At 31.8% G+C, this 13,053-nt stretch overlaps 2 protein-coding genes across 2 annotated transcripts; one reads left to right on the forward strand and one right to left on the reverse strand.

The window, feature by feature from the left end:
• Positions 1-5,175: 5,175 nt before the first annotated feature.
• On the reverse strand, positions 5,176-6,478 carry LOC143191274 (uncharacterized). The gene is made up of 3 exons (XM_076396184.1): positions 6,335-6,478; positions 5,513-5,691; positions 5,176-5,455 (listed from the first exon to the last, which is right to left on the reverse strand). The coding sequence occupies exons 1-3, from the start codon at positions 6,405-6,407 to the stop codon at positions 5,249-5,251; spliced, it is 459 nt and encodes a 152-aa protein (XP_076252299.1). The 5' UTR covers positions 6,408-6,478; the 3' UTR covers positions 5,176-5,248.
• A 50-nt stretch (positions 6,479-6,528) lies between these two features.
• LOC143191280 (uncharacterized) lies at positions 6,529-11,015 on the forward strand. Its single transcript, XM_076396197.1, has 3 exons — positions 6,529-6,701; positions 6,752-6,930; positions 10,818-11,015. The coding sequence occupies exons 1-3, from the start codon at positions 6,614-6,616 to the stop codon at positions 10,950-10,952; spliced, it is 402 nt and encodes a 133-aa protein (XP_076252312.1). The 5' UTR covers positions 6,529-6,613; the 3' UTR covers positions 10,953-11,015.
• The last annotated feature ends 2,038 nt before the right edge of the window (positions 11,016-13,053 follow it).

The following is a 13,053-nucleotide window of genomic DNA, read 5'->3' on the forward strand; positions in this document are numbered from 1 at the left end:
TCAAAATAATACAGGCATTCCAGAATAAAAGTACTGAAAAGGACCACCGAAACCTTAGAATTACAACCGCCCAAGAGAAAATTAAGAGATTCGCAACAAGACATGAGGAAAGCATGTATCCCTTGGACAGCACCGAACTAAGAGGCAGACTCAAACCATGTGTTCTTGTATAGTTGTTCAGCGAAGTGCATTAGTAAAACACTCAAAATTCCACTTTTTTATAACATCTTTATTAGATACGCTTAGTACAATCTTAATTTACAATTAATTTATTACTACTTTTCCTATGTACTTGGATTAATTAACAAGCAAGACGAGTGCGAGAAAATACATCAATATGTATTCCTCAATTATAAAATTATAATAACTTATAGCTACAGTTTACACTAAATGTATACACTTTATATAAGTTCGTATGGTTTTGTTCGCTTCAATCTCCTGACATCCTGCGCGCTGTCCAGCAGTTGTATTGCTTCCACGTTAGTATGATTTAGTAATCTTCTTTCGTGTTTCAAGACGAAATCTTGTATAACTTTGCAAATCCATTTGATTTTCAGGTCATCGTGCAGTTCTTCATTGGTTACATTGCGATAGGCATTGGTAATCAATGGAAGAACCTTGTTTTGACAGCGTTGTATGACTAGTTGATTTGAATTTTTAGTGCAACTCCATATTTGCATCCCATAGGTCCAAATTGGCTTTATAATTGTATTATAGATCAACCTCTTTGATTTTAGATCAAGTTGAGAGTATCTTCCGACTAACCAGTATAGTTATTTTATTTTGGCTCTAATGTGTTTTGCTTCTCTCTAACGTCTAACGTCCAATTTAATCTACTGCCAAGATAGATTCCAAGGTATCTAGCTGATTTTGCTTGAGGAATTGGACATCCATTGAGTGATATAATTAAGTTTTTATTACTTCGCCTCAATACAAAATTAACGTGGACAAATTTGGAGCTATTAAGTTGAATTTTCCAATTTTCCGCCCATTTGTAGATTTTGTTGACTGCCACTTGCACTTTTTCTATTGCCCTAAGCAGAGATATATCTTGCCATAATAATTGTGTCATCAGCAAAGGTTCCAAGTAGTATTTCTTTTGTTGCTGGAATGTCAGCAGTGTAGAGCAGATATAGGAGAGGTCCTAAGACGCTACCTTGTGGAACTCCAGCCGAGATATTTTTAAATGTCGAAAACGCCATTTCATGCGATACTCTAAATTTTCTTCCGAATAAATATGACTCCAGAAATTGACAATAGTTATGCGGTAACAATTTGCTCATCTTACAGATTAACCCCAAATGCCAAACTCGATCAAAAGCTTGTAAAACATCCAGCAATATTGCTGGGTAGTATTTCTTTTCCTCAAACGCTTTTCAATAGCCGAAGTTACACTGTGCACTTGATCGATTAACCAAACCAAACTGGAAATCTGGTATTGTTACCAAATGTTTAACACGTTTAAGTATTAGTTTCTCAAATAGCTTTGATACTGCAGGCAGTAGCGAAATAGGCCTGTAAGATTCGACTTGTTCTGCAGATTTTTGTACAACTTTAAAGCATTCCGGGACATGCTTCAGCCTTAAACAGGCATTAAATATATATGTCAACATGATGATTGCTTTTCGTGGCAGTTCTTTCAATAATCCAGGCGAAATGTCATCTATACCAGGTACCTTTTTAGCTTGGGCCTAATTTTGAAAAGATATCTTTATATTGTTGTTGTGTCATTTTATGTCTTACAATATATGGTGTACAATATATAGCGCCAATATTTAATTCATCCCCGTTTTTTTCGTTACTAATTATCGTAGCTTGTATTTCTTCATTTTTAACCTCTTCTTGTTCGAAATGTTGTATATTTTGTTTAATTATTAAAGCTGTCCCGCCTCGAGCCTGTTCACTGGGGTGTAGTGTCCAGTAAGCATCATAACCCGGTATTTTAATGTAGTTTTTTTTAGAAAAATGTGTTTCCGATATGAGAGCTATATCTATGTTATTTGTTTTTAAGAATAATTCTAGTTCCCGGACTCTTTGATTTAGTCCGTTTGCGTTCCAAGTTATAATTCTTAAAAACGAATTACTCATTTTTGTTTTTCTTTAGCTTGTTTTGGGTAGTTTTCTCCAATCCGAATTTCTCTAACTTTTATTAACTAAAACTTTTATTTTATTAGAGGTCAAGTAAGGACAATGTATTTTCTTAAATAAGTAACTGGTTTTAAGTCACTGTAGAGACAGAAACAGATTGTGAGTTGATCAGCAACGACAAATAATAAAGTATTTAAATTTTTTAAAAAATCTCAAATTTTTTTGGGTTTTATATTGCTTACTATTGACGAAAATTTCCAAGGATTGAGACGATTTTGACGAGCTTGATTCGATTTTTCGTTCAGCAATTATTTAATTCTACATTTTCTCAACTAAATGTTGCCGTCTCTCTGGGTCATAGTAAAATTACTTAAGTTATAATAACAAATGCCAGAAAGTGTTAGCGACATATATTTACAGCATAAAAGTAAAATGATTCCGGAGGAGGGTTTTTAATATAATACGACTTAATATTGTGATACCTAATACCTAATAGTTCTAGCATCAAAAATTAATTTTCTCTATAATAATAATGAATAATGAATTTTACAACATTATGTGTTGTAAAGTTATGACATGATTTGACCATCATATCATGAATTTATTGAATTTAAAATTATTGAAAATCGAAGAATTACGTCTTCAGAAGAGTACAGTCTTTGGTTCGTTATATTACGATTCATTTAGTAAACATGCGTGTCTTTTTCATTCATTTCAATATATTCGAACGCACAACGTTGTATACCTCTAATAAATTTCATTCAATATAGGCATACTACTGTGCGTTTGAAAAGTAGTAATACTATATATAGAATTTTAAATATAAAGGTAGCTTTATCTATTTGATCAGTCAAAAGTTGTTGTGTTTTGAAATATAAGTTTCTAGAAAAGCAGATTCATAATATTTCGCTTCAGTAAACGTCAGTGTCAAAAAACAAAAAAAATACCAACCACACACAGTATCAGTAGGGATCTCTGGTGAAAAGTTTTTCGTTGCCCAACATCCCGATAGATGGTGTTCTATCGGCTATTCAAATAATTTGATTGGTCAATTTAGGCCTCCAATGCAGACATCTGTAAAAAACATTTCGCTGTGAAGATATTTGATTGGTTCTTTGGTAAAAATTGCCACGCAGCTACGGCAGGTGACAGTCCTGACGTCACGTTTAATAGGCCAATTCAATTTAAATAAAAAAACAATTTAATTTCTGAAATAAATGTAGAATCATAAACAAAGAACTTTGGAACAAATCAATATTACTTCTTCAGTCTTTTCCCTTTTCCATATTTGTTCAGAGCCATCAATTTAATATCTATCAGAGTTCTGTCTTTTTGTTTTCTTATACTAATAGTAAATTTTGAGCTATTTACCCAAAAGTATATAGTGCACCTTACTATTTTTAATATACTTTCTGGAAAATCATTATGTGGGTACAACTAAAATGTCGGTGTGGCAATGTCGCGGGATAAAACTTAAAAAATGGGTTAAAAAGAAAGAACTACTTACAGTATAATAAAACAATTTTCTGGGACATGTGATATGGCCTAAACTCGCTTATTCATATGGGAATATCTGGAATTGAAGTCATAAAGTCATCCCCCGTAAGCATAAAATCTAAATTATCTAAGGAGCCCCCATGTTCATCCTCTTCACAATTTTCTAAAGGCGAATGAGATTAAAAATTTAACTTATGTTGAGCGCTTCAAATGATTTCTCAAGCATACTAGCCGAATTATGTGTAATCCTGAATCCATGAGCTCTAATAGATCCAAAAAAAAAAATGTCGAACTATCTTGATTAAGTAGCCTTAAATAAATATATTTATTCGGATAATTAAACCTTTTTTCTAATGAAACCCTCAAGGAAGTTATAATAGTATCACGCTTTAACAATTTTTTTCTTACCTCGGCAATAAATCTTACACCAAATTTTCTCGTGTATAATATATATATATATACAAAGGGTGAATTGCATATGGGTAGATTTTTTCTCATTTGCTTTGATACGCCACGTTTTCAACCACAATTCAACTTTATTAAGATGAAGTTGGAGGTTTCTTGTGACTGATATTGGATCCTCATGTGATGATAAAAACGCTGTATGGTCAGCATATGTTGTAAGAGTAGTGTTTCTTGTCGGTAGGTCAGCAGTATACAACAGATATAATAATGGGCCAAGAATACTGGTCTGCGGAACACCGAATATATTGGGTGTAAGTCAGTGTATTCGTCACCCTGTTTGACAACAAAATGTCTGTCTATGAGGTAAGATTTCAGCAGTTGAAAGTGCGGACGGGGCAATGTGTGAGATTCCATATGTGAGAGGCTTTTGAAACGAAACGAAAATATTGGTGACAAAAAGAAGAAAAAGTACGATAGTAATGTAGGAAAAAATCGAATCTCGTTGAGGTACCATGTATGGTTGGAAACGCATTGGCGTCAAAAAGTATTTAATGTGATTGAAAAAATTCCTCAAGTGATGAGTGACCAAACTGTTCATTTGATTTTCTAACGTTAACAACAAAAGTGATTGAAGATGACTATTTAAAAAAATGCCCATGATAGATCAATAGGAAACGCATTGTTTTCCACCATAACAACTCTAGACACAACACCACACTACCATATTCCAAGATGATAATGTGCCCCTATACACAGCCAAATAGCTTCAGTCTATGAGGAGAATCAAAATATCATCAAACATCTTCTCTGGCCAGCACAATTGCCAGACCTCAACATAATGAAGAGTTGTGGGAAGTTTTACAGTAGAGTAAAGAGTAGATTTTAATCTCTGTTTTTTAATAATAATAGTTTTTCTGTATTATATTTTTGAATAGCTATCAAGTGTGAGTAATTTAACTTCGATGAAAATGTTTAGCTAATATATTATATTTACTATATTTTTATTATATTTTCTTAAGTTTATTATTAAAAAAAATCAGCATGTTAACTATTTTCGTTTACTTTCGTAATTTATCACTACGCATATAAAGCTAAGAACGTTTGAGTAGAATATTTATAAACAAAATATTTATGTTCGGTAATTTCCTATACCACATTTTAAGCAAATATTGATTATACTAAATATTATCTTAGTAAATATGTTGTTATATTTCAAACATTTAGTCATAATCAGAGGTGAATTAATATATGTACATATTTAAGGGTATGACTGATCACTAAAAGCTGCCAGATAACAAATAATCCCCTCTTGTGGATGTGGTTGGTTTTCCAAGAAGATTCCAGCAGGACACGTCTTGTATCTATCGCTTTCCACCTTTTCAGCTTCTTGTTCTAAGTTAGTTTTGTCCAGCCATGTCATATTTTCGCTGTTAGCCACCAAGATTTCTTCATAAACCTTTGCAGGCTGTAAAGTGAAAAGAAAAGATAATACGAAAATATCAATAATCTAAAAAATGCGTGCCACTAAATCTCTCAAAGGTTCTATTTCCGGAGGAGGATTCTTATTAAATGGTTCTCGTATTTTCTGGCACTGAAGCATCATCAGTATAAACCACATGTACTCGTCTCTCATTTTGGTATCCTTTTCAGACTCTGTCAACTGGCCTAGTTTTCTAAACCATGATCTTAGGGGGGACTTCTCTGAAATTGTTAATAGTTTAATTCGGTAAGGTTTTGAATAACTACTGAATAACTGGGAAGTATCGGCTGTGAAAGAATAAGGCCACGAGCCGAATGAGTTATTGGCCTAAAATATCGGCCAGCTCGGTAATAAATATATTGTCCGAGAGACGAAGAGTGGAGAAATATCTCGAGTAAACCTCGGAAATAAAATCGTGAACTTGGGGGACGTCTGTTTCTCTATGAATTTGATTGTTCCTGACGAACCAGGGGGCATTGATTATTCGCCTGAGAATTTTGTTTTGAAAGACTTGAAGACGTTCCACCTGACTAGGTGAGACGTATTTTAGATAGACACTGGAGCCGTACAGAACGACTGATCGAACCAGCATCTTGTACAGGAGAGATTTTATAGTTTTACGGTTTTAAAATTAAATGGAGCTTAATATGCGCATGCTTCCAATCCGGAGATATTTGTGGAGTAATGTGCCCTCTGAATTTCGAGCTTTCGTACAGTAATTGTTGAGAGATATTTTCTATTGTAACTTATATGATACACAAAATTAAATAGAGACACTCAAAAAGGAACAATATAGTTCTAAATTATAGATAGTTTAACATTAGTTAATATTCTTATATTTAATGACTAAAATGGTGTTCTTACCTTGGGGAGGCAGCAGCTGCACTAAAGAACGTGCCAACATGCTATTATAAAAGAAATTTGAATCTGAAGACATTTTACGGGAATTTCAATATCGATAAATATTATTTTCTTGATTTGTGTCAAAGTCTTAAGAATATTCTAAACTTTGGTTGCCTATGTATATATTAGATTACTCGCTGTTTCTTTTGAAATGACATTATAACATTCCAATACAAGTTACTGTCAAAAGTGATGTAAAATGTCCTGAAATATTATCGACTACTCATCAAAATCATTGTCATGTCTGACCCAATTATAGCCTTAAATGACCATTTCCGTTACAATCACAGAATGGCCAAGGCGCTACAACAATTCTTGACCCCACCAGGTAAGTATATCAAACATAGGTAAGATTGTTGTATAATCCCTCGGTTCTAGAGAGAAAAATGATACAGTTATGGTTGGACAAGCTGGAATTTATGAACAAAAATTTGGAGCAGATGATCACACGAAGCGATTATATGTGGTTTATTTTGCTGATGCTGCAAAATAGGAGAGTGAGGGAGCCTTTCTCCAAACTACCACCAGCACATATACCAGCTCTGAAAAAATTTGTAGTGAGTATATATTGACCAAAATATCAAATTATTAGGCAGCAGTTCGCTAATTTGTATGGTAGCTTTCTTACATCTATGAGTCTTTTTTATCACATTTAGGCCCCTAGTAACAATTTATTTAGCAACTTCTAAGCACCAATCGTTAGCCTGCAGACCTTGTGTGTTCAGGTATAATCGCGTACTCGTGGCCGATCAATTTTTTGCCATATGATCGACATTTAATATGCAGCATCCAAGAGAAGCAAATCGTTGAGGTTAGACTTCTGATATATAATAAAAGTTGTGTGCTGTTTCATAATTTTTTTCTATGTTCATTATTGGATGTTGCATGTATGAAGGAAGGACATTTTTAAATTAATTACTTGGTTAGTTGATTTTCAATTAAAAGGTATGACAATTTTATTGAAGTATGTTGATGAACAATGTTGTTACAATATTTGAGGTAAATCTATATATGGTTATGTTATGCTATACACAATCATAACAATGAATTTGAAGGTGATGGCAAAAGTAACATCTTAATCTGATTTTATTTAAATTTGTTTTTGATATTGACATTGACATGAAGACCTATAAACTTGTCAAATTGTAAACATGAATGGAAGTGTATTAAAGTAATATATATGTTGACTGCACTGTTATTTTAACTAAAGAATGATATATACACTTTTTATAGGTCATATAGGTAGAATTCCAAAAGTAAATGAATAACAAGGATGAAAACACCTAGTGAATTTTAAAATTTTATTTGAACTTAACAAATATTCATGGAAAATTTTATAGCAATCTGCAAAAAATTAAAATGGAAAAGTTGTTTTCAATTTGTTTGTTAAAATGATTCTACGAATCTTTTTAGTTGTATCTAATCTATAAAAGTAATTAAATTATTAGTCACGACATCACTATACAAAACATGAACTCGTTACCTATTTTATTTTAAATAGAGAGGCTCTTTGTTCCACTTTTCTACCTTTAGAGTAGTACCTGTTACATCACTAGGATGGACTAGACCCTAGGATCACTATGTTAGATCACTAACAATTAATATTAGGTATTATTCTCTACCACTATAGCATTCTGCAAAATCCTATCAACAGTTAGACCTGTAGTCAATTGATCTTTGTGTTTATTCTCCTCGGCTTTTGTCCATTTATGTAACAAATCTCGTATTTATGCCCCGCACGGTATATTCAAGGGATACGGCCTAAAATAGATATTATTACTAAAATATATTACCACTAAAATATACCTCTAATTGTTACCAGACAATGCAATTTTTGTGGATTTTAATAATTTTAATGGATTGACTCCCTCTAGCTGGTGGCTGACGTTTTTCTTGCATAATTGACATACTAAATTTTCTCAATAAATATAATATTTAATTTAGTAGATTTATTCAAAATAATTTAAATAAAATCAATCAAAAAATCAAAGGATACTTACTTTTGGACTTCTATTCTTAAAACCACTATCTAATATCACTATATAATATACCCCACTGGCAAGCCTCATCTAAAATGGCAATCCGTCCGGTGATTATTTCCGATTGCAAATTCCGATTTTACCCGAACGCACAGGGTTTCCAGTTTAATGAATGAATCTTTATGACGGAAAGTTTGCAATTCATTATATTCAAGCTCATTTGATTCTACTTTTTCGTCATTATTATATACATAACAATCTTTAAATCATTGAACCCAAAACTAACAATTGATATATGATAAAGTAGCATTACCATAAGTTACCAAAAGTGTTCCATGAACTTCTGCAGCAGATTTCTTGAAATCAGACAACAAAAGTGGCGAATGTCGAAAACGAAATGTCAAGCATTGCTTTCTGCGTATACTGAATAGCTCAATAATGCTAAATATAAAAATGTTATTTTATGCGGAAAAATGTCAAAACTATAGAATCTAACAGTTAGGTTAGGTCGTTTAACAATTAATTCCATTGAGACCTCGCATTTTCAACTGTAGATGTGGCTGATCAAATTACGTGCAATCATCTAATAATTTAAATGCCGTTCTTGAGTTGTTGAAATTTGAAAGTGTCTGGCAGTAAAATTTTACCACCTATTAAAAAAAAGTGGTAATCATAATATTTAATAATGTAAATTGTCATTGATTTTATTGAATTATATATTTAACCGTATCTTGTTTTATGCAATATAACTTTATTTCGTTTCTTGTTACACGAAATCGATAGTTACACCAGACCTCGATAAAAGTAAAATATAATAATTAATAAATAAGAAACATAATTAACTTTTAATTACATAATGAAGACATTGAGATATATAAATTTAGAACTTGATAAATAATAAAATTGGCAAAAAATCTATGTTAGATATCTAGATTTATAATAAATACTGAAGCTAAAAATGACCTTAATACTCGGTTTGAAAACGCTGTTAAAGAACAAGTTTACATTGTACTATGGAAACTTTTGTCCATGACATAACTCTGAATGTTTATACTTCTTTTACTAACACAAATATCGGAATAATCTAATTCTGAAGAGTCATGGCATGTTCACAAGGATTTAAATTTGCAACGTTGCCAGTTCATGGAAATTATTCGTGCTTTTGAGGAATATAATATAAATAGAATAAAATGCAGAAATTAAGCCTATTATACAAATTAGAGTTTTTAAGTTACAAGCGAAACAAGTTAGAGTTTTCTGGTACATTTTTCATCTCCTATAACTTTTATGAACATCTTTCATCTTAAAATAATTTTGAAAAGAAAATAAAACAAAATGTAAATATTAAAATAACAAATCAACGTTATAGTACTTATAAATTATTCGTATACTTAAAATTAAAATTTTACTAAGTTTACTGTCTATTATTTTAAACTTATATATTATGTCTAAGGTATTTAACCTTCTATAAAAACATTTCAATTTTAAGAGAAAATAAAACGTTTAAGGTAACAAATATAATAAATTTATCAATATATAAAAACATAAGCATCCATTTATATTTATTTTCACTCACTAATATATCACAGCACTAAAAAATAAACAGCATGGAAACCCCACCCATGCAATGAATGCAATTCACATCTAGTTTTCTGGACTTAAGACTAACTAAGATTGTGGCTTATATAGCATTTATCCACGCTTCTATATTTGTAGCGTCATTTTTTTGTTTGCTTGCTGAATATTATATATAATCCTTATGAGCCACTAAAAAAGTCTTTTCAAATTACTAGCTGCTTAAATTAGCTCGGATTTCGTCTAATATTGCGTCCAATGGAATTTTAGCACCTAGTTTGTCTACAATCATATTTTTAACCGACTTCGGAAAAGGAGAAGGTTCCTCTATGTTCGGCTGTATATATTTTTTTAATGTATGTTCGTCTATTTCTCCGTCAATTGTGGGTAGATTTTCAAAATTCTATTTTCATTCGTTGTGGGGAAGGGTGGAAATCGAGGGACACGCGCAAATTTTTTATTTAAAATAATAGTATTTATGTATATTGTTATTGCTGAGCTGATATGATGGAAAAATCGGAAGTCGTTCAGTACAAAAGCCACTCAGTTTGCTTTTTAAGCACTAAGTATAGGATATAAGACTTGTTAGAAATATTGTAGACAACTGCTTTTATGGTATAATGGTTAAAGCGTTTAGCTCCCAAAAAAGGTCGCATGTTCCACAATTTCGGGCATCAAAATAAAATATTTCAGCAAAAAATTTTAACCGACTTCAAAAAATGAATAAGGAAAATAGGAAAATAAGATTTCTAAACCTTTGCTAACATTCTTTACACTTCATAGAGTTATGTTTTAAACATTTTATTCTAGAACATTCATTGTGAGGTGCAAGTATTTTTTTTATTTAAATTCCATGTTATTGATCTAACATGTTTGTTAATCATTTTTAGCCACTGCATGTGTACGAAGAGGTATTGATATCCAATGAACCAAACATGATATACCTTAATCGGAAATCGAGCAGTGACATACTGAACGTTAAGGAAAAGAGAGGTCGCGGCACATCTTGTTCGTCATTGGAATGAAATCGACTATGAAACAAACACCGATCTTGTTTGGTACCGTATAAATAAACTTATCGTTCAATATTAATGCAGTTTTCTTTATCACGAATTGTACGTCCTGTTTTTAGCGCTTTACAGGAACCCGACTATCGTTAGCGATGTCTCCAACAGATGGCGGCCCAATTCGTTACAGTAGCCTAACATAGTTTCGGCCATAAAACTTTTCCATCCCAATTTAAAGTTCTTTAGGTGTTTCTGATTATCGTTGCTATAAATTATTTTTATATGTAAATAAATGAGATCATCTATCTATGCTTGGGGTCTCCTTCCCATATGTAAACTAGTGTCAGTCTTTCATAAAAAAAAACATATTTAACACAACGAGTTATATTATATCATTATATACCTTAGAATGTGTATAAAGGAAAAAAAGGAACGTGGAGTATAGCAAATATAGGAATAATTTTATTAATTTTATAATACTACTAAATGAGAAGGTTAACTGGGATTTTAAAACACTCTCTGTTTTTATTAAAGCAATTTCTGTCAGATATCTGTCATTGGTGTTGGATGTCAAACTTACTAAGTCGTTGTTCATGACTGAAACTTGGATTAGCTTGATTTTCTTTATCACTAATGTCTTATTTTTTATTTGTATAGTCGTATATTTGTGGTGATGATACAGATGATATTGCTATTAGGTTTAAAAAATAGAATCAGTTTTCTATTATATAAATGTGTTTGTGTGCTGAGAGCTTCATTTTTTTATAGACTCAACCAGTACTTGTAACAGTAGATTAATGGGCTCAAATACTAGAATGAACTGAAAATTTGACTACCAGTAATCGAATATATATATTTTTGCTATTATATTATGACAGTAATCAAAATAGATTTATTTCAGTACAATTTGCTTATGAATTTCATCTTAATGATCAATCTATAACAGGCGTTTAGGAGAATGCCTGTTTCCCAACTAATACGCTGCCGTAAGGGTGTCGGCCACCGAGAAAAATGTCGCTATTTAAAAAAAAAAGATATATCCGAGAAAAAAATTGACGATTTTTTTTGCAACAACTAATATATATGTATCGATATTTTAATTTATATTAAAATATCGTATCGATACTTTTTTGCAAAAAAATCGTCAAATATATCTATTTTTTTTAAATAGCGACATTTTTAATTTAAATTTAAATTTATATTAAATTAATTTAATATATAACATATTATAAAAAGCAGCGATAACGATTTAAATAACATTTAAAATTAAATATATATTTTATGGGTTTAAAGTAATAATAATTAGTTATAATTAAAAGGTTTTATAAAAACGTTTAAGAAATTTTGTTTTGAAAAAATATCGACTGACAAAAATATCGTATATCGGTCAAAAAAATATCGTCTATCGGTATCCCTTCTTCGGACTTCAAACATTCTTGTATAATCTCGCCACAGTTGGCGGTTATCCGCAATTGTAATTTTTGTAAGTTATTTTGGGCAAAATTTTTTTGTTCAACAAAATTCTCTTCAAGGGTGATACACTTATTAGAGCGACCCTCCAAATTTTTGATACCATTTTTGTAGTACGATTTTTTCTTTGCTTGAAAATAGGCTTCAGTTTCGGCGATCACCTCTTCATTCGACGAAAATTTCTTTCCAGCGAGCATTCTTTTGAGATCTGAGAACAGGAAATAGTCACTGGGGGCAAATCTGAAGAACACGGTGCAATTGGAATCTCACTACATAGACTTTTGCCGTAGTTTGCACTGACTTGTGACACGGTGCATAGTCTTGGCGTAGCAGCACCTCATTTTCCTTCAAATGCGGCCGTTTTTCGGCGATTTCGTCATTCAAATGATCCAAAAACACTATGTAATAGTCGCTGTCGATGGTCCTTCCTTTTTCAAGGTAGTCAATGAAAATTATTCCATGCGCATCCCAAAATACCGACACCATAACCTTGCCAGCCAACTGTTGCGTTTTCCCACGCTTTGGAACGAGTTCATCGTGAGCAGTTCATCCGGATGATCATCTATTCGACTTCGGAGAGAAATGATAGAGCTATGTTTCATCCATTTTCCCATATCGATGGAAAAACTTTGGTTTATTACGCTTGATC

This window comes from Rhynchophorus ferrugineus, unplaced genomic scaffold (genome assembly GCF_030347505.1).
Source record: "Rhynchophorus ferrugineus isolate W39M unplaced genomic scaffold, kcgeb_rfMv2 rfM1, whole genome shotgun sequence".
Lineage (NCBI taxonomy): Eukaryota > Metazoa > Arthropoda > Insecta > Coleoptera > Curculionidae > Rhynchophorus > Rhynchophorus ferrugineus.

What these genes read in the sequence shown, in the direction of transcription:
- LOC143191274 (XM_076396184.1), bottom strand. Translation starts at nt 6,407, where the DNA reads ATGTCTTCAGATTCAAATTTCTTTTATAATAGCATGTTGGCACGTTCT. An exon ending in GCAGCTGCTGCCTCCCCAAG is followed by an intron (nt 5,692 to 6,334) that starts GTAAGAACACCA and finishes TAACAATTTCAG; the next exon opens with AGAAGTCCCCCCTAAGATCA. An exon ending in AACCTTTGAGAGATTTAGTG is followed by an intron (nt 5,456 to 5,512) that starts GCACGCATTTTT and finishes TTCACTTTACAG; the next exon opens with CCTGCAAAGGTTTATGAAGA.
- LOC143191280 (XM_076396197.1), top strand. Translation starts at nt 6,614, where the DNA reads ATGTCTGACCCAATTATAGCCTTAAATGACCATTTCCGTTACAATCAC. An exon ending in ACAATTCTTGACCCCACCAG is followed by an intron (nt 6,702 to 6,751) that starts GTAAGTATATCA and finishes CCTCGGTTCTAG; the next exon opens with AGAGAAAAATGATACAGTTA. An exon ending in CAGCTCTGAAAAAATTTGTA is followed by an intron (nt 6,931 to 10,817) that starts GTGAGTATATAT and finishes AATCATTTTTAG; the next exon opens with CCACTGCATGTGTACGAAGA.